The sequence below is a fragment of the Clytia hemisphaerica genome, unplaced genomic scaffold, assembly GCF_902728285.1.
Source record: "Clytia hemisphaerica strain Z4C2 unplaced genomic scaffold, Clytia hemisphaerica genome assembly, whole genome shotgun sequence".
Taxonomy (NCBI): domain Eukaryota; kingdom Metazoa; phylum Cnidaria; class Hydrozoa; order Leptothecata; family Clytiidae; genus Clytia; species Clytia hemisphaerica.
This window is the reverse complement of record NW_027103353.1, coordinates 178,559-200,038: the sequence shown is the minus strand read 5'-3', so window position 1 is coordinate 200,038 and position 21,480 is coordinate 178,559. Positions and strand designations below refer to the sequence as shown.

The following is a 21,480-nucleotide window of genomic DNA, read 5'->3' as shown; positions in this document are numbered from 1 at the left end:
TTTTCCCCTTTAAGTTATAAATTAATGTCGTCGACAATTTTGTTTTGAATTTTAGGTGACCGGAATTTCATCTTTAAGTAAAGAAGGAGCAACTGTTTTCAAAGCAATCACAGGTATTATGATGTTTCAGTTTTCTTTTGATACTTTCGTACTCTGTTTCTCTCCTTATAAAAAAATTTACCCAATTTTTACCCAACTTTAAATAAAGAATAAATAAAAATAAAAAAAAATAAATAAAAAGCCGTGTCCGTCTAGTATAGGCAAATTTTTACCTCACAATTTTCCTGTTTCAATTTCACTTACCCTGAGAAAGAACTTTGGAAAACACTTTCACCAAAATCATCGACGCCAAAATCTATAATAAATAAGGTGGTGGGTATAAGTATGAACAAGGTGAAAATTGACCAAAAAATGATAAATGGTGGAGGGCGATTTTTGAAGAATGAAAATAGTTATTTTAGCTTAAAAATGATCAATCAACGGTTAAGATTCGTGATATTCATGAAGTAATGTTTATACGGAAGTACAAAAAAAAAACAGTAGTTTGCCAATATTGATTTTAAACAAAAACACCGGCGCTACTTTGGGGGCTTCCATATAAAACATTGCATCATCACGTGTATCATGAATTGAGATTTTCTTTCAGTTCCTGCATCCAGTGATTCAAGCGGAGCGAGTGGTGAAACGATAGCAGGCGGAATCATTGGTGGTATTGTGTTTTTGGTCTTGCTCATTTTGTGCATAGCCGTTATCTATCGAAAGTGGAGAGAACGAAATGAGGTAGGTTCTCTAGCTAGGTCTTTCTACTTCTTTAAGAAACAAAGCTAAAGATAGGTAGACTTTAGGACAATCGTTTTTTCAGACTCAAAAAGCGAGCGAGCCTTAACTGCTGCGTCATAGGCGACTATTTCAAGAGTCTTAAGATTTGGTTGGAACAGGTTGGAACGATATCACACGGGAAAAGTGAGCGTAGGAGTTAGGTAAGCGGAGGAGATAGATTTGTCAGCGGGCGGGGGGCTGAAAGCATTCATTCTTTGTTAATCAACACCCTTTCTCCAACGTTCGCTTGTTCTTCTATTTTTGAAAACGCCCGCCACCCTTATGTTCCCGCCCTCTGATACAATTTTTATGTCTGCTGTGCAAGTTGACTGACCGTCCGAGCATAACATTCAGTCTAACCTCAAAACAAAATTCTGAAACTGAAGTGTTTCAACCTTCTCTTTCTTTCTGCAAAGGTTTTGAAAGCAGTCTTTAGTCTTTTTAAGGGTCCATTGTCGGAGGTCTGGTATTTTGCATTCCAACATTCTCCAGGCTCATTACCCAAACACCCTAATGGGGCTATTTTCTTTTTCCAAAGATTTTGAAAGCAGCTCTGAACACAACCAAACTAATGAAAAGAGCTTCCCCAGATGGCACACAACGTCAAAACAACGTCCATGTGACATTCATAACGTCCAAATAACGTTATTTGAACGTTAAAACAACGTTGTGTGCCAGCTAGGTCAGAACCACAAATGCACTTGTTAAACGTAGGAAAAAACAATTTCAGTGACTTTTTACGGAAAAAAGCAATTTTTTGCTTCAAAACCCGTGTACTGATTACAGAACTTTCTTGTTTGTCGTCAAGTTTTTGAAGGCCGTCTTTAGACTTTCTAAGGGATGATTGTCGAAGGTCTAGTATTTGCATTCCCAACATTCTCCAGGTTCCAAACCTTCTGATAGATAGAGTCGGTATCTTTGCGTGGATAGCGTAGTAATCTAGCACTTTAAGGCCGTCTTTCGATTGTTTTCACGGGGTCCACGGCTAGCCGAGCAGGCTATCCTATGAACTGAAAGAAACATTAGAAGGAGCGGGGCTTCGAACTGCGAACCGTTCGAACTCCTGGCTTGTAAGGCTTACACCTTTGACCACTTGACCATTGCTCCATCAAACTATCTTCTATCTTCTTCTTCCGAAGGTTTTGAAAGCAGCTCTGAATACAATCAAACTGATGGAAGGAGGATCAGAACCACAAATGCATTGTCGCCGTGAGTTGGAACAAAGGATGCGGAATATCTACGTTCCCTTGCAAGTGTTGTTGAATCAGAATGTCGTTGATTTGGAGCAAGAAGAGCCAATCTATGAAGAAATCCCTATCTCAGGTAATAGAAATCAGTGATAATTTTCGCTCATTAAACCCATGGTCGATTCGGAGCAAGAAGAGCCGGTCTATGAAGAAATTCTCATAGCAGGTAGTGTAACCTATCTAGCCACTTTAAGAAATCAGTGGCATATTCTCCCAGGGAGTCACTTATTTAACCGTAGTCGATTTGGATCAAGAAAGGCGGGTTTATGAAGAAATTTCCATCTCACAGGTAATTGTATACCTATAATTCGATCGAATTGATGATGCTCTTCAAGGTACTATTCAGGAACTTCTTTTCTGAAGGAATTAAAATAACGACCTACGTGAAGGAATTACTTTCGTAGTAAAAATTAACTTAGATTCAATTTGGAATTGATTTTTCTTTTCTAGGTTACAATTATCCTTACCGTAAACTGAAAAAAGTTCAAGAACTCGGTCAAGGGAATTTCGCCAGAGTCTCTCAATGTGAAGCTGATGATATCTGTGGAAGACCTGGAAAAACCCTGGTGGCTGTTAAACAACTTAAAGGTTTTTTTTTCAGTTATCCCTTCGTTAGTCCATCCATTCACTTATTCATTCATTCTTCTACTCATTCAGTAATTCTTTCATGCGTTAATTTCTTCATTGTCCATTCATTCATTCAGTAATTCATTCATTAATTTATTTATTTTCATCATTAATCCATTCACTCGCTCACTCACTCACTCACTCACTCACTCATTCACTCAATCGTTCATTTTTTTCGTTCATCATTCGCCCTACTCGCTCTTTCTGTTTTTCATTCATTCAATCAATCATTCACTCACCCACCCGCAGTCTTTCTGCCACAAATTCATCTTTTCTCTCTTTCATTCATTCGCCCATTCGTTTTACTTATCACTCTTGACTCCATTCATTTATCCATTCATTCTTTAGATGACATCAAAATAACAGACGAGAAAGACTTTGAAGATGAACTTGAGCTGATGAAAGAATTGAAAGGTTGTAAAAATGTCATCAGGCTTCTCGGCGCATGCTCTTGTGAGTACAATTGATTTCTTATGCTCCATTCACAACCAATGCATCAGTAGGGCAAAGGTAGAACCATAGATTTAAAAATGTCGTGCCTTGACTGAAAATTGTGCCGTATCTAGGTAGGAAATCCTACCTAGGTCACGGGGCATTACAATAGGATTTCAGCGCTTCTCTGATTTTTGGAAAACAATAGCAACTATATTTCTCGTGGTTTTTTGCATGTGATGGCTTAAAGCACGACATCTGCTTTATAAATCTGTGGGTAGAATGTCCAGCTAAGGTGAACAAGGTTGTAGGTTCGATTCCCAAAAATTATTTTACTCTTTTGTTTAAAAATGCTGCGTTAAGCAGATGGTTAAAGACGTTAAGTTAAATGATGTCCTTCAATAAATGTTTTACCATCTTCAGATCCACGATGTATGATCGTCGAATACCTCCCAGGGGGAGATCTCCTGTCTTTCATGTTGAAATCACGACAATATCGCGCCCAGACGGAGGGTGAAGAACTCTCACCCACAGGTGGTGGAGAACATCAAAAAACACTGGAAGAGATGGAGGAAGCAAACCCCTATGCAACCGCTTATACAGCTGAAGGTTTGTTTTTACAGTTCCCAGTTGGCACACAACGTTGTTTCAACGTTCATCTAACGTTATATGGACGTTGTGAACGTTAAATAAACGTTGAAACAACGTTGTGTGCGGGTTGTGTGCCAGCTGGGTTAGAGGTTTTGTTTTTAAATAAAACCATGTTCACAGGTTAGGGTTCCGTTTCGCTCCGGTATGATTTTCGTTATGCATAGAGTGTGTACATATTCGTTTCGGAACGTTTCGGAGCAAGATAACGGAGCAGTTCCGTTCCGATGAAAATAGCGGATCGAAACCGTTTTGATATGTTTTGCTTTGTAACGTCTTCTTTTTTGACGTTACGAATTTTGACGTTCACACTTGTTTCAAAACCGTTTCGTTTGAGAGCGAAACGGAACCGTAGCGTGTAAACATGGTCTAAGAGTGGCATCGTTTGCTTACTCCATCAAATTTATTTCACAAGCTTTTTCACATTGAATTGACACAAATGTGAAGCAAGATTGTTCAGAAAAAGGAAAAGCATAATATAGCAATAGGGAACCACCTAAGACATGTGTCTGATATGAAGCGGGGACACTTAATGTATAAACAAGAAGCCGGAGCGGCGTGAAGGTCCAGCTGACGTGGCAATAACCGAATGTCGTTCGTACCGGGTTCCTTAAGTGACGCAAAAAAATTTCCTTCCCATCCTCCACTCTGAGCTTCTATTCTTTGACACTTTCTTTGTATTGCTAAGTTTTGAAAGTTTTTTATGCATTTCCCGAAATTTCGAAAACTTTTGCCGCTGATGGGATTCGAACCCACTATATACAAAACACCTATGATTAGAACGCCAGCGCCTTAACCACTCGGCCATCGAGTCACAACTGCATTAAGGAGTTCAAAGTTGCTTATAAACATGGTATTTACTCCAAACTCTACCCGGGGGCTAAAACCCTAACCAGGGGTTAACTCCCATCCCCAACCCTAGCCCTAACCCTACCTGACCCCACCTGAAACAACCCTTTAATCTAACCGGGAAATTTGACTCTACTACCAATTCAATCCAAAACATAGGTCAAACATCGCGCGGGTAGGCGGCGCAAAAATTCTAGATCGGCGGTTGGTTTCGCCTGGACTTGTTAATTTATTGCGCGTACAGGCCCGACAAAGACAAAATCTTTTCGATCAGTTGCTTTTTAAAGGTCCATTCTGCTGCGCGCTGGAACAATAAAACCTTTAACACTCTCTAATTCGATTTTCAAGGGGAATCGGATTTCCATCGAATGAAGGACCTATAGAATAGAAGAGTGTCCTTTAAGAAAGTTTCTTGTTGACGGTGACTTTCAATGTTATTGACAAATGGAGCGTTTCGAATGGTTGAACGTCGAATTCGAGAGCGTCGACTGTATATCTTTCTCATATTTGTCGTAATAATCACGAAAAGATTTTTTATGTATAGGTTCATTTTTGAAAGCTTCAGATTTGATGACGTTTGCCATGCAGATCGCCAATGGAATGCAATACGTTGCTGATCTAAATGTAAGTAAATTCTTTAGAAGTATCTAAGCATTATTTCTAGAGCATTGGTCGTTCGAATTTTCTATCCGTCCTCTTTATCTGCTTCTCATCTTCATCCAACAGAAAAATTAATCGGTTGATTCGTTATTTTAACATCCATAAAACGTGCAGAATTTTCATAAAACGTCAGATGAACGTTGAAAGTGACCCCTCCTAACTAAGCTGGCTTACGTTCCTGATAACCCCTGTGAAACTTCATCCCACTGAGGGGATGAAAGTTTCTATCGAAATCTCAATGAACAAAGAAATTCTATTGTTCCCAGCCCAAAAATCCAAATAGGGATGGTTTTGGAGTTCAAATTTTTGTTCCATTCATATTCAAGTGGGGAAGTCAATTTTTTAGTGGGGCTGTAATTGTGGGGTATTTTCTCCACCGGGGACGAAATTTTCGGTTAATTTTCAATCGGAGTAGGGATTGTACCGGGTCTGTGATCTGTTCTTTGAACATTATTCGAACGTCATATGAACATTATGTAAACGTTAGATGGACCTTATGTAGACCTTTTTTGTTAGCTAAGTAATCATTTATTTCAACAACTTTTACTTCAGATTGTACACCGTGATTTAGCTTGCAGAAACATTTTAGTTGGTTACAACCGTGTGTGTAAAGTTGCTGATTTCGGATTGGCCAAAAAAGTCGGAGATAATGGAATATATCAACGCACAGAACAGGTACTCTTTGTTTGTACTGAAGCGATTCTATTGGTTATATTTGTAATTAGCTATTTGTCCTATGGGGATCCGTGCTCTAGGATTTATCATTATCATTTTGATCGCTTTAATACGTGGACAGCTAAAAGTCAATCTCAATAAACCATTTCATAAATTATGTCACGAAAATCACTTGCCTCGTATTCAAACAGTTACCATTGTGATTATGTCCCTTGAGACATTGAATGATTTTTTATGAATTGAAAGTAGTTTAAATAAAAACCGCTGGGAGTTAACCACTATGGCAAGTAGGAGTTGACTACTCAATTCTTCGCTACTTCGATAAAATGGGTGCCGGATATGTGCGAGCCACAACATCTTTCAAAGGAGTACAGCAAGCGATAAATTAACAATCGATTCTCTGAGAGGATCCCAAAATTACGAAATATCAAAAACCGACTCCCTCAAAGGGTCATAAAATCTGATAATTTTGAGCTAAAAATTGGAATTAAATAGTCTCTCAAAGGGTCGTGAAAACGTCTCAATTCAGTCTCTCAACGGGTCGATTTTCGAACTTTCCCCGAATCCTTAGACAAAGAGATTTTATAACTTATCAATGAAAGAATCCTTCTTATGGGACAGAGAAACTAAAAATTGATCACTTTTTTATCATTTCAGGCAAAACTACCTGTCAAATGGCTACCCCCTGAATCCATCAAATACGGACGATCATCTCTCCAAAGCGATATGTAAGCAAATATTTAATGTTCATTATTCAGAAGACCAAACTCGAACCCAGTCTCTTAGTTCTTTCACTTACTAGTGTATTATGTCCTAGCGACCGTAGTTAAGTGGCACAAGGTCGTGGGTTCGATCATCGGCCGGGTCATACCAAAGATTCCCAAAATGGTACTTGATACCTCTCTGCTTGATGCTCAGTAATTAAGAGAAGAATCAAGGGTAAGTGGAGTAATCTAACGAGAAAGAGTGAAGCCATCCCCCACCTTCGGGTGGATAGCTATCGAAAGAGGAGCCTCCGGCTCGCTTCCGACTACGGTCGCAAACTTACTTACTACTATGTCCATCGATAAAATATGAAAAGAGGTGCTAGTGTCTCTGAGTAAAACATTATCTTCAAAGGACCAAATTTTCTACGAATCACCGAGAGTTTTTTTTAGGTAAGTGTCACACGAGCACACGATTAGTAGACAAACAGAGAGTTCATGAACGTCATGTGTACGTCGAGAGAATGTTGTATGGACGTTGTGAATGTTAGATGTACGTCGAGAGAATGTTATATGGACGCTGTGAACGTCAAATGTACGTTGAGAATATGTTATATGAACGATGTTAACGTCAAATGTACGTTCATAGAATGTTATATGGACGTTGTGAATGTTAGATGTACGTTAAGAGAATGTTATATGGACGTTGTTAACGTCAAATGTACGTTCATAGAATGTTATATGGACGTTGTGAATGTTAGATGTACGTTAAGAGAATGTTATATGAACGTTGTTAACGTCAAATGTACGTTCATAGAATGTTATATGGACGTTGTGAATGTTAGATGTACGTTAAGAGAATGTTTTTCTTTCCATTTCAGATGGTCATACGGTATAATGATGTGGGAAATCGTCACCATTGGTAAGCAAGAAATTCATGATATACATGACGTAATGTCTTCTACGGAAATACCCCGGTTTTAGCCAGTAGTGGCAAATTTTATATAACTTTTGTTTAGTTTGAATTTTCCACTACTGGCTAAAACTGGGGTATTTCCGTAGAAAACAATACGTCATGAATATCATGAATTCCAATTTGAGGATCCTTTATTGATTTATTTTTCTTGACAAGCCTGTTGGCACGACCACGATTTCATCCCCATTTCAATCTTAATTGCGTTAAAATCGCAATTCAAAATCATTCCAATTTGTTTAATTTTGACCTGGGAACAATAGGATTTCTATCCTCTCCCAGCTGGCACACAACATTGTTTTAACGTTCATAAAACATCTATAACGTTATATGGACGTTGCAAATGTTAGATAAACTTTGAAACAACGTTGTGTGACAGCTGGTCTGACCCCCCCGGACAAGCATTAGTTGATCCTCTGGACACTCAAAATTAGCCTCAAACAGAGCAAAATTACCTCCAAACGGAGCATTTTCTGGAATTTGATTAATAGGTGCCGTGCCATACCCTGGTCACAAATCCAAAGAAATTCCTGCCCTGTTAAACAAAGGTTATCGAATGGAGAAACCATTGCATTGCAAAGAAGAATTGTAAGTCACTGATCTCTAACTTTTTGACTAGATAGTACTTCCTATATCAAATGAAGCGCGTCTAGTTTTAGAGTTGACTACTCCACCATCTTGTTCTCAATGACTGGCATGAACAACGGGATACGAATGTTTTGAAATTCGAACGTTCGAAAATCTAAGGTGAAATAGAAAACAACATGGCGGGTTAGTCGACTGGATACGCTTCTACAAGAAATCTGTAAGCAAGTTGCTTATCTAGTGTGTAAGGGAGACCTATATTAATACCCCAGTCATCGCCATATAAAAAAGATTGAAAATCATAGGTGTTTCAAAATAATTGCGAGTACGATACAAGAAATATTTTACGAGTTCCGTAATTTTTTACGTAAGGCTTGGAAAATATGCAAAAAATCCGAAACAATTGAAATATTTCCATATTGTACGAGCAAATGTCTGATAACTGGTTTATCGGTGACCCAAAAATTGCACTTTTTGTGTTGGAGAAAAGCGCAGGGCACTTTTGTAGCAAAGTGACGTTAGATTACTGCTATCGCTACAATGCAACAACATCTTTTCGTCAATTTATATTTTGTACATGTAAAATACAAGATATATTTTACTCTTTTTAACCAATGAAATTACATATATCTTTTGGATCACCGATAAAAAGACGGTTGTGCAAGATCGTCCGGATAAATAAGGCAAACTGATCCTGTGTACCTTCAAATAATCGAACAAGTTTTGATTTTAATGGTTCTTCTATTTTTTCAGGTATGAATTGATGTTGCAATGCTGGAGTGAAGATGAGAAAAAAAGACCGAATTTCAAATTCATTCACCAAAAATTAGAACGAATGATTGAGGGCCTGGTAAAATGGATTCTATCAAACAAAGACCTTTTCAAAGATCCGAAAACTCTTTTCGTGACTTTTTCTAAGTGAATCGAACCCTTAAAAGGCTGTTTTTTCCTGACTTTTTCTCGGAGTACCTAAAAAAGCTAACTCCTAAAAATACTAGACTTTTGCGACCATCTTGAAAACCCCAACTCTTAAAAAGGACTGGATTTTTCAATTTTTCTAACCTTTTTTTTAGTTTTGAACCCACAAAAAGATTGGATTACACCTTGTGTCACAGCCCCAGTGGGACTTTCTTCCATAGTGGGATAAAAATACCTATTGAAATCTCTATAGAAATCTTATTGTTTCAAGTTTAAAAAATTCAATGGGGATGGTTTTGGAGTGCAATTTTTAAGCATTGAATTTCGAATGGGGATAAAATCAGAGTCAATTTCCCAGCGGGGCTGAAATTCCAGGGTATTTTCCCACTGGGGACGAAATTTTTGCCGAATTTTCTAGTGTGGCTGGGGTCGCAGCGGGTCTGTGACACAGGGGTGTTTAACCTACCCGTTTTCATAAAACTGTTTTTAAAAAAGTATGCAAATGAAATACCTTATTACACGAATATTACTAGCCAAGTATTTAACGGCCTTGAAATTTGCACGAATTTTTCTGCTTTTTCAAGGAAATGGCGGCTAGTTTTAATTAAGGGGATTTTTATTTACACGAAATTTTTCAATTCGTGTTAATAAAATGACTAGTAATATTCGTGTAATAAGGTATCTTACTTTTTTTTCAGTCAACGTACATCAACTTGGAAGCTTACTCTGACGATTCGTATTTGACTTTCGGTGCTGGAGATGAAATTTTGGATGAAGATGAGATGATCGATATTGAGGATGAATGAATGAATGAATAAATGTTTGATTGGATGGAATTGTTTATATCAATGATATAATGATATGAGACCCCCCAGCGGTATGTCTGATCACAATATCTCGCAATTTTTTGTCTTCAATCACAATCACGAAAATCAGCAAAAAAATTGGATAATCATGCATCCCTTTGAAAAAGTCCAAATCACGTATCACGGTTCAAAAATCTTTCAAGGCACGATCACGTTATGACCTCTCATCACGCAATGACAAAAGACAATTCCAAAATCACTTAATCACGCTAGAAAAACGTCCCTATCACGCCATCTTGAAAACCGCTTGGGGGGGGGCTCCTGTATCAAATATGAGTAAGTAAAATTTTTGCTATTAAAGATGAATGACTAAATGAACGAATGACTTAGCAAGCAAATAGACGAATGAATGAATAAATGAATGAATGGATGGAATTTCTAATACCCAATATCAATCAATGAATAGATTAATAAAATCGAATATGAATGAATTAAAACTGGGTGAAAATAGATTCTTTATTATGATTCAGTTTATAGAGATTCGAAGGAATGAATGAATGAATGAATGAAAGAAAGACATTTTTAAGAGCTTATGGAACATTGTAAAAAGTCGTGTAACAAATTTTCAAAAAGATTTCAAGTTTAGTCCAAGTAAATTCCTCTGGAAGTAAGAACCATGGTCTAGGTCACTGAGAGGTGTCCTGGGGGGAGGGGACACTCAATTCAAAAACGACCATACGTGCGGCCCAAAAGTAGACATTTGAAATTGGAACCTTACAGTGTAATGAAAATTTTGCAAAATTTGAGCAAATTTAAGTGAAAACTCGACCCTAACGGTGCATTTTTTTGAAAATTTTTGACCATTTTCAGGCAAAATAAGTGCAATTACAGTGCAATTGTTCTCATCTTTGCTGATTTCGACCCTTTGGGAAGCTTGAAAAATATATTCTTAAGGGTCGTACGTATGGTAGGTCATTAACCTTGAGTACCCCTCCCCCCCCTGGTGCTCTGTTCACAAAGTCTGGCGTCGTGCCCAGGCAAAAACTTGAAATTCAATGATTGAAACTTTGATTGGGACTCTCCAATATCAATGTTTAAAGTCAAACACAAAAAAAGACGAATATTTCTTTTTGTATATTCTCGTAAATCTCTTAATAATTAATGATTTAATGTAAATAATACCATATTACATTCTCATATTATGCTATTATGTATAACATACAATGTTTTCATAATATGCATCGGGCGCCATTATTTAGCGACAGAATCCGCAAGATTTTTGGCAATGTTTCTTCATGTAGTCAATCCAAGCTTGACCCCAGCTTCGACAACCTTGGATGTTTTTTTGACAATCAGTGACTTTATCAGAACATGCTGTTAAAAAAAGAAGTCAGAAAGTTTAGCTCAGTATGTTGTAGTTATTTAATGTTTATAATTTATTTTTGAGCAAAACTTTTGTGGATTTTTGTCACATTTTAGCATTATTTTGGCTTTTTAGCTTAAAATCTCGCTGGAAAGACTCACTTTTGAATTATTTTTTTTGCTTTACATGAAGCCCAATCCGATTACTACAATTTAGACCAAAAATGGCGTTTTCTGACTCAAACTGAGCATTACAGGGGAGTTTCGCTTCAAATACACTTGACATGGGCACGGAAAGGGTTAACCTAAAATATGTTTAATCATTTATTTTTGAACAAAATTTTCGTGTTCGATATTTTTTATTAGTCACTTAGTACTAAAATCCATTCTTTCGAAAAAGATATCATAGATCACAGATTGGTGTAAAAGCCTGAAGGCCTAGTTGGTTTGCTTTGACTGAAAGGTGTACCGTGAAATCTTACCTAAGTCACGTGACATTAAATAATAGAATTTCAGCTCTTCCCGGTTTTTCAAAAACAAAAGCAAGAACATATTTTTTGCGATATTCACTTTTTATAATAGGAAAAGCTTAAGGCAGACACCTAGTCTGTAGATTCTTAGCAACGTGATTGGTCAAACATTTAGAAACATGCACAATCTGATTGGTCAAAATATTGAAACAAGCAATGTGATTGGTCAAAAATTTGGAAACGTGTAATCTAACTGGTTCAAAATTTGGAATATACAATCTGATTAGTCGAAAAGATTGAAACAAATAATGTGATTGGTTACTTACATCCAGAACCGCCTCCGTTTCCACCGTTACCGCCATTACCGCCTGAACCGCCTGAACCGCCACAATACATCAAGTTGATTTGCCGCTTATCGATAGTACTGAATCCACCTCTGTTGCCGATACGATTTTGGTATCTTAAAATTACAAAATAAATAAAAGTTAAGATATTCTACTCAAAAGTCCTCCTATCTAGTTATTAATTTTCAAAAGATTTTAGGATTTTTTTTTCCAATCATAGCCTGGCTCCAATTTAGGGCCAATTTATTTCCGGTCTCTTGCACTTATTACGGCAGCGACGAAAAAATAACGCCTATAAGGCCCGGCGTATAAAGGACTGATAAGGTTTCCAAAATTAGGCTTTTCCAGAGAAAAATTGAATATAGGGGGTGGAGGATATGACATGTTTTAGGAATTTACCCTCCGGACATTTTGTGACTTTAACCCTCCAGATTGCAGGTCTGACCACCTGGACATACATCAGTTGACACCCTGGACATTCAAAATAACCCTCAAACCGAACAAAATTACCCCCAAACAGAGCAAGTTTACCCCCCGGACGGGGCAAATTTTGTAGATTTTTCATTACCCCGGACACTATATCCTCTACCCCCATGACATTTTCTGCTAGAAGAGCCCATTCTAAAATCGAGTTTCTTGTTCAAATCGGAGAATACATACTGTGGATCTAAAGTTTTGATAGTGATTAAACCACGACTTCTTGCGAAAGCATATGGTCCATAATGCATGATGGAATCAAAATCGTATGGAGTTCCTATAACGAAGAAGAAAGTAATGGTTTACCTTTGATAACAAGGAGATTCACACCTTATACTTTTACATCGTGACGGGATTAGCCCTTTTTTCACTGGGCGAAATCATAGATTTCCCAAATTGTAAATATAGTAAAAATATATATAAAAAATGGTATTTCAATGAATTTCAAGCGGACTTTGAAAGTCCATCTTTCGAACATGTAAATATCTGAAATATATTGAAAAAATATGATATTTCAAGGATTTCCATCTATTTGAAAGATGATCTTTACTATATTTCAATATTTTGAAAATATGAAATTTTCATGTCGTTAAAATCTCTTGAAATATGATATTTCATTAAATTTTCGCTAAATTTAAAAATTGAAATTTCCATCAAATGGGAATTCTTGAAAATATCATACCGTAATTTCTCTAATTTAATACGACCAAAAAAATAATTATTTTGGAGGTGTCGCACTAATAATAGGAGGATATAAATTGCTCTGAATCTGGAATCTTTTTATCGTACTAATAATTAGAGGAAAAACTTTGTAAAGGCGCGCTAAATTGGAGGAAAAATAAAAAATAAAAAAGACAATTTTTTTTATTTTCTGTTTTCTGTTTTTTGTTTCTTTCTTTTTTAAGCTTTTTTCTAACCCATATTTTCTTCTCTTTTCAAACTCTTCCAACTTTTCACGTGTCATCTGCCTCATTTGGGCGAAAAGATCAGCGTTCTCAGTCAGTTCGTACTATAATTAGAGGAAAATTTGAACTTTACCGTATTAAATTAGAGGAAAATCAAAAGTAGGTAAATGGGTGCTCGCACTAATAATTAGCGGATTTAAATTAGTTCAAAATGACGAAAATAATTTCCTCGCATTAATTAGAGGACGTATTAAATTAGAGAAATTACGGTATTTCACTAAATTTACATTTTTTGAAATATGAGAGCGCCAATCTAAAATGGCGGCATAGATCTTAAACCGGGGGTCAATAGAAAATCAATATGTTTCGTATGATATCAATATTTACAATGTAAATATGTTTTAGAAGATTACTCCAGTTTAGTTTTAAATTCACTCGAATAATTTTAATTCAGAGAACACCTAATTGTATGGTGTTTATATTATATTTTTGAGAGTATCTTAAGTAAAATTTAATAATGTAACCCCCTGACCAGATGCCAGATTCGCTTTACGAAATCAAAACATTGAAAACCAGTTTTCAATTTTGTGGTTTCTTTGAGTGTTAAAGTTGGAGTGGTGGAAGTGATAAGCTGATCTGGAGTCTGGTGTAAGAACAATGGAAAGGAGAAACATAATTCAACCACAAAATCATGATGTGTAAGTATTACTTCACCCATTTATATCAACAAATGAGTCTAGTTAGTGCTATTTCTATCTATCCTAAACTAAGGGTCGATCAGACAACACTCATTTAACATTTAAGGATTTTTTTGTATCTTTTTGTTTCTTTAATTTGCCTTTGCGATTTGTCATGTCATTCACCCAGATCAGGGGTATATTATCTACTTTTTTTTTACTTTTTTGTAAATGTTGTTTTCCTTTTTGCTGTTCATTTGTTGTCAAAATGTTTGACTCTTTTGTCTTTCTACACTACAGGTCGTGATGCTGTATCATAACATAAACTGCACGAAACCATTTCTCGTCAAGTAAATCAAGGGTAAGGTAAGGGAATTATCTGCTTATTTGTATGCTACTTTTTTTAAAAGAACTATAAGCTGGATAATTTGCTATAGGTATATGTAGATATTTCAAGTTTTTTTTGAGCAGTGAAATGTTTTTGGCAAAGTTTTCTTCTTAATTTTTGACTATTCTGAGATATGATTAAAATTCATGATTATCTTTGTTTGTAAATGAATGATGGATCAGTTTTGTTTATTTCTATACAGGTTAAATGACTTTATCAAGCACTGAAACTGTACAACTCTCTGCACCATAAAGAACCTACACTACATGATGTGACAGACAAAACGAGAAAGGTATTTATCACAGAATTCAATTCAATTTTTTCAACTATTCCTAGTCCATTTGCTTTACAAGGTAACCTTTTCTCTCGAAACTAGAGATCAAATGTATAAAAAGTTAATTTTCTAAACTGTTGTTTTATAGCCAATGTTTTGTTAATTTCCTGGAGGGGGGCACTTAGTCAAAATTGGGCATGGGGACGTTCTGCTGGGCAGGGTCCCTTTTTTATACTCTGAAGATATCTAACAGGGTGCAAAATTTTCTAATTTTCAAGATGAGTTTCTGATAGGGTCGATTATTTTGATTATTTTGGACAATTTTCACGGTGGAAATGAGAAAATTTAAAACTTCTTCGGCTACTTTTGTTAATTTTTGCAACTCCAGGGTGAAAATGGGAGATCTTTTAATTTTTTGTTCTGACAGGGTTCCAATTTTGCCAAAAGTTCACATCTGACAGGATCAACTTTCAAACTCCAGTGGTACTTCCCCGTCGGCCGTCATGGTCAGAGCCCTTGGGTTAATTTCGTGATAAGATTCATATTTACTTTTTATAGTTTGACCATATTATTATCGATTTTCAACTTTTCTTCAGGGAACACCATGAACTAACACGATTTTTGAAGAAAGCTGATTGACTTATGATCCTGAAATCGAGTTATTTGGCAAGTGACGGTTACTGATTTCTTTGATGTTTTGAGTGTTTGTTTCAAGAGCTAAAAGTTGCTTGAAATAGGATACTGATCTTGGATATCCAGGATATTTCTTCAAAGGAATCTTCAAATGACAGACACAGAAACTCGTCTCGTTTGCTATAAGACATACATCAGACCTCTAGTAGAATATGCATCTTCAGTATGGGACTCACCTGGGAAATTGAATATAACATCGCAGTTAGAAAGCGTCCAACGAAAATCCATCCGTTGGATTTACAATAGGTGGGACAGGGAATGTTCACCCACTTCGTTATTGAAAGATGCTGATTTGGATATACTTGAAAATCGTCGCAAAATCAATCGCCTCAAACTTTTTCACAACATCATGTCTGGTTCAAAACACGTAGACAAATCAATCCTCCCCACGAGACAGCGTTGTAAAAGTTTGTAAAAACGTAAAATATAAACAATTACTGGGCTCAATCCAGTCATACACAATGTCTTTTTTCCCAAATGTGGTTCAACTATGGAACAGCCTTCCAAAAGAAGCAACATCTATTGAAGATACTGTTGTTTTTATTGATAAAATTAGTGGTCTGAACTTAGATTTCTAGTAAACCATTGACTCCATTTTATGCTAATTTTATCCCTTATCTTCAGTCCTAAATCTGTGGATCTAATTTTGAATTATTTTTGTAAACACCTACCCAAAATCTAGAACTCAAAGCTTGAAATCATTTGGAATCTCTCTACTCACTAAGCTTTATATACCTTTTAAGATGTTTTTATATTTATTTTTAGTAAATAAATCTTGTTTTTATATGCAATTTTTAATTTCAAGTTTATTTTTTTTAAGCCAGATACATATATTTTTTATCACTATTTATTTACCTTATATTTATATTCTTTTCTAGATAATATTTGTGAGAATAGGTTTTGTAACCTCCTGTAAATTATCGAATAGAAATAGAAATAGAAATTTTAATAAAGAAAGTTTGACCAAAGTTCAACTTATTTGACTAATACTCTTAAGTTTTTGCCCTCATACATTGTATACATAGCATTTGTATTTTTTCTGTATTTTTTTACCTTGTAATTTAGATTATCTAAATATTAAATTTACTTTATCTTATTTAATATGAATTTTTAGTTCTTCTAAAGATGAAATAGATCAGTAACATGAAATGTTAATTAAAAAGTAACCTTTGTGTCTTCCTTCCTGTTTAGCTCTATTTTGATACATCGAAACTTAACATTTGCAATTTGGAAATCTTTTAAAACTTAATGTTTCATCCTTGTGTAAAGATAATAATTATGAAAATTTTCCTTTGGGAAATGTTTTAAACTTGACATTACATTCCATGGAAAGTTAGTAAATGTAATATTTCCCTTGTTGAAAACTTCTAAACTTGAGATTTCATTATATGTAAAGTTAGTAAATATGATAATTCCATGTGTCAGGAAATGTTTGAATAGGAAATCTCCATCTTTACATTTCGTAGGAAATATGGTCTTTCAAAACGTATGAAATATATAGAAAATGTTAGATTTCCTATATATTTCCTACATTAGAAATCTATGATTTCGCCCAGTGTTTATTACGGTGTTACGGAATTTGACGAAAAAAGTGACGAAAAAACGGTATTTTAAAATCAGACGGTGACGGTATTTAGCCTTATTTTTTGAGTCATTATGCCGGGTATTTTAACCCCTACAAACTGGTGTGACAGTGTTATTATTTTTTTTCAATTTTAGGGATTCTGGGATTCAGCAAAAATATTATCGGGAAAATGATATTTCGAACCCCTGCAAGCCCCCCCCCCTTGTAAGGAAGGTTTTAGTACAAATAGTGAAGAAAACATCCCCCACCTTACCCGATGAAGAGAGAAGAATCTCTCGAAATCTAGCCAAACGTAAATCTCGTGATCCAAGCCACGATAGACTTCCAATATGAAGTGCTTTTATTGTATAATGACTTTCAGCATTTTTTGCGTTCTATGACCGGGGTTTTTGTCCAGGAAAAAGAAGGGTGCGGGTTCATGTTCCGCCCTTAAGGATGCCTTTGTTTGACCTTCTTTGATGATTTAACTTTGATTTATGTTTATTTATAAGAACATCCAAAATTTTTGAGTCTGTTGGATGTTCTTAATTTTTCGAGTTTTAAGCCTAAAAATTTTCTTAAAATGTCCTAATTTCACCATTTTATGAGTAATTATCTTAGAAGAAATTCATGTGTTCTATGGTTCGCAAAGCTTTTAAATGTTCTTAACTTGTTCTTAAAATTTTGGCCGTCGAAGCCTGATGATTTTCTGATATAGTTTGTTCTTATAAAAAAACGTGTACAAACCTTTGGAGTCTATATTTGATGATCGTTGTTTGTTGAAGTTGTAAGCCATGCCAGAGATGATGTTTTGTGTTTGGATTCTAACGTGACTGTCACGATCTGGTCGTGATTGTTCGTGGTAAAGACCTAAAAGAGATTTGATCGGTTAAACAATCTTGGAGATCAAATCTGATTGGTTAAAATTTTTGAATCTTAAATGTGGATTAGTTGAAAATTTTGAATCTAAAATGTGATTGATTGAAAATTTTGAATCTCAAATTTGATTGGTTGAAAATTTTGATTCTTAAATGTGGTTGGTTGAAAAAATCTTGTATCTTGAATCTGATTGGTTTAACGGTTTAAATAGGTGGCTATTGTAATTTCATTGGCTTAGACTTGTAGGGAGGTTTGGCTGGTTTAAACATTTGGCTAATGTTTTGTTAAAAAGGTTTGAACTTAAATTTAATTCATTAAAAAAATTTCGAATCTTGACTGTGATTGGTTGATAAACTTGGAAATCAAATCTGATTGGTTGTAAAATTTTGAATCTTAAATGTGATTGGCTGGAAAACTTGAAAATTAAATCTGATTGGTTGAAAATGACATTACTTACCAATTGAGTGTCCGATCTCGTGAATGACGACACCTTTCGTCCAACATCCAGAAGCCAAAGAAACGGAGTTGACACGTCCATATCTGTATCCAACTGGTGATGAACATCTAAAATACAAGATTGGTTGAATAATTCAAATTTATAACAATTTATAACGACCGTAGCCGCCAATTGCCACGCGAGCATTTTTTGGTCCGCTTTATGCCACTAAAACCGTCTCAGTCCTTTTTTCGCATCTATAGACAATTGAAAATGTGTCTCGAGTTTAGGGATACAAAAGAATTGGAGGATTTTCATTGAATAAGATAGCGTTTACTCTCGAATTAGAGAGTTTCTTGTTGACAGTAATTTTCAATATTATCGAATAACGGAGTAGATTGAATCGTAAAACATTGACTAAGAGAGCGCCAACTGTAATCGATTAACTTTTTTGATACGATTAATGTAGTTTTCAGATTAACATTTTTATGTTAACGGTGTAATTTGATTCAAGTTTTTTCGCTGTACAAGTCTTTCGACTCTTTCCGGGAATCTAAATCTTGTAGAACTTATAAAATTGTTTAAAACCTATATAACTTAACCAAGTACCGCTAGAGCAGGATAGCCACTAAAGTGATTAACATTCTAATGTTTCCACGGTAGAATTTGATGTAAAATCGTTAAAAAATTTCTTCCGAAACTACTTTATTCAATCTAACTACATCAAAGGTATACTATGTAGACAGCTGGCACACAACGTTGTTTCAACATTAATCTAACGTTATATGGACGTTGTGAATGCTAGATAAACGTTGAAACAACGTCGTGTACCAACTGGGTAGTGATAAACACTCTAAATTAACATACCCTCGTCCTTTGTAGAATTTGATGTAACTTCGTTCGTTTGTTCTTCGGTGAAATCGGATACAGGTGTAACTGTGGTAATCGCTAATCGCAGCGGAAATGGCCGATTGACCTGTATAAAACGAAATTCAACAATCAGATAATTTGTTTAACATTATCCAAGCAGATTCACGGGGCCAATCCTCAGACTCAGTAAATCTTTGTTTTTAAGCTTGAAACAACCTCGTCCCCATGTATTTCATTGCGTTTGTTATATCACTGATGGGTGCTAAAGATATCATTTGAGGCTTTTCAGTAAACATAAAAAATCTGATATTAGAGGCCTCCAGCGGTAAGTCTAATCATGATATCACGCGATTTGTCTTCAATCACGATCACAAAAATCAGCAAAAAAATTGAATAAGTACGCATCCCTTTGAAAAAGTCCGAATCCGCGTATCATGGCTCAAAAATCTAATCACGCAATCACAAAGAAAATATTTCCAAATCACGTAATCACAATAGAAAAAGGTCCCTATTACGCCATCACGAAAACTGCTTGGAGGGGGCTCATAATACGCAGGGAGTCACATGTACGTGAGGCATTCTACTATCTCAAATAGCAGTCAAAGTCTACAACCATTGTATCCTAAACCGAATTCGTCCTGTTATCGATAAGGTCCTCCGTCCTAATCAAAACGGATTTTGTCAAGGCCGCGAACACGTTTGTCAAGAGGAAAAACCTTGTTTCAACGTTTATGGAAATGTCATCTGACAATCAATGAGATTGAAATGTTTTAGATACGTACCTCTTGAGCTGATGCTTCCGTCAATGACGTAAGGGATTCTTGCGTTTGGCCAACGTCCACCTTTGATGCTGGCGAAAGTGTTTTTGTTCAACCCACGTTCATCTTCATCTGGGTCCAAAACAATGTCTCCTTGGAAAAGTTCTTGGTCTGTTAAAAGAAAAAGAAATTTGATTTAGAAATGTATAATGTCATATCCTGGAACCATTTAAGGTCACTTTTTTATGTTACGGACGTGATAGAACCGTGAGTGCTATCAGAATTGAAAACAGCGAGCAAAGGAACTGGGTTCATAAATTCGTGATCTTAGCAGTGTAGAACATCTAATGAGAACATCACCGGTGCACTCATTTTAGAGTTATATCAAGAAATGTTAAACTTCGTCTCATTTGATGTCAATACAATGAAGAAAAATGCACTCAAAAAACATCCCACTTGATTTTTTAAGCTGGGAAGAATATTTTCTTTTCTAGTTGGGACTTTGATAAAATTTTCATCCCCATTATTGATAAGAAGCTCCATCGAGGCACCGAGACAGGGGTGTCTTACATAGAAGTTTATTAAGATGTACCGTCATTTTGTATAAGATTCCCATTTCAACATTAAGATTCTTGTATTTTTTCGGAATATCTGGTATGGGATTGGAAAGGGTTTGTTTCTAAAGGTACGGAAAATCTTGTGTTTACTCGCGAAACTGTCTAACTTTTCAAAGCTTTTTTCAACTTATTTTCCGCTAGAAAAGTGGCAAAGGAATCTTAGTGCGGAAATAGGAATCTTATACAAAACGACGGTAGAAAGTTGACACTTACTAATTCGTTTTTCAAGGGACAGAAATCGAATTAAAAGTAAAAAGTATAAAAAGTAATTCAAACCACTTCCCAGTTGAGGGGGGGGGGGTTCATGGTTGGCAGAGGAGTGGAATCGGCCCTTTTTTCGGATGGAGTGGCAGAATTTGGCGAAAATTTAGACGGAATTACGGAAATTGGGTTCTCTGACGGAGACGGAAAATTAGACAATGTTAGTGCGGAAAAACGGAATTTAGCAAAAAAATTTGCGGAATTTCGGAATTGGTAAAAGATATTCAAAATTTGCGGAATTTTCGACAAAAATATTGAGTTCCAAAGGAATTTTCGGTGACGGAATTTTGGTTCAATTTAAGACGGTCTGACGGAAATTGGAGAAAAAATTGGCGGAATTGTGGAATCGGGTATCCCCTGAACCCCCCCCCCCAGTTGAGGGGACCAATGTTAGTTATGGAACGCTGAAACTACATTATGTGCTAGCCGGGATACTTACTCTCCATTTCTTTGATCCATTCGGAGAAAACAACGCCAGAAAAGGCTACCAAAAGTAACAAAATCTTCATTGTGGTGTTTCAACTACAAGAAATCCTTGGCTGGTCAAGTGATGATACTTTCC

General features: G+C 35.9%; 2 protein-coding genes and 1 long non-coding RNA gene across 4 annotated transcripts in view; 2 read left to right on the top strand and 1 right to left on the bottom strand.

Annotated features, from left to right (window-relative positions):
* LOC136820556 (ephrin type-A receptor 4-B-like) overlaps window positions 1-11,248 on the top strand; it is a 22,111-nt gene extending 10,863 nt beyond the window's left edge. The window contains exons 11-23 of one of the 2 annotated variants that reach the window (XM_067076753.1): window positions 56-113; window positions 647-780; window positions 1,959-2,142; window positions 2,517-2,654; window positions 3,042-3,146; window positions 3,549-3,734; window positions 5,182-5,246; window positions 5,835-5,957; window positions 6,615-6,685; window positions 7,543-7,583; window positions 8,126-8,222; window positions 8,973-9,069; window positions 9,836-11,248. In XM_067076753.1, the coding sequence (XP_066932854.1) occupies window positions 56-113; window positions 647-780; window positions 1,959-2,142; window positions 2,517-2,654; window positions 3,042-3,146; window positions 3,549-3,734; window positions 5,182-5,246; window positions 5,835-5,957; window positions 6,615-6,685; window positions 7,543-7,583; window positions 8,126-8,222; window positions 8,973-9,069; window positions 9,836-9,943 (1,407 nt within the window). In that variant the 3' untranslated portion in view covers window positions 9,944-11,248. Of the gene's footprint in view, window positions 1-55; window positions 114-646; window positions 781-1,958; window positions 2,143-2,516; window positions 2,655-3,041; window positions 3,147-3,548; window positions 3,735-5,166; window positions 5,247-5,834; window positions 5,958-6,614; window positions 6,686-7,542; window positions 7,584-8,125; window positions 8,223-8,972; window positions 9,070-9,835 lie in introns of both variants that reach the window. The other variant, XM_067076746.1, reaches the window with a different exon arrangement.
* Window positions 11,067-21,480, bottom strand: LOC136820579 (hatching enzyme 1.2-like). Its single transcript, XM_067076770.1, has 8 exons — window positions 21,358-21,480; window positions 20,065-20,211; window positions 19,280-19,388; window positions 18,434-18,540; window positions 17,845-17,967; window positions 12,780-12,873; window positions 12,102-12,235; window positions 11,067-11,317 (listed from the first exon to the last, which is right to left on the bottom strand). Exons 1-8 carry the CDS (start codon window positions 21,425-21,427, stop codon window positions 11,199-11,201), a joined length of 903 nt encoding a protein of 300 aa, XP_066932871.1. The 5' UTR covers window positions 21,428-21,480; the 3' UTR covers window positions 11,067-11,198.
* On the top strand, window positions 13,874-16,085 carry LOC136820423 (uncharacterized). The gene is made up of 4 exons (XR_010848577.1): window positions 13,874-14,199; window positions 14,479-14,544; window positions 14,769-14,858; window positions 15,437-16,085. It is a non-coding gene; the product is annotated as an uncharacterized lncRNA (long non-coding RNA).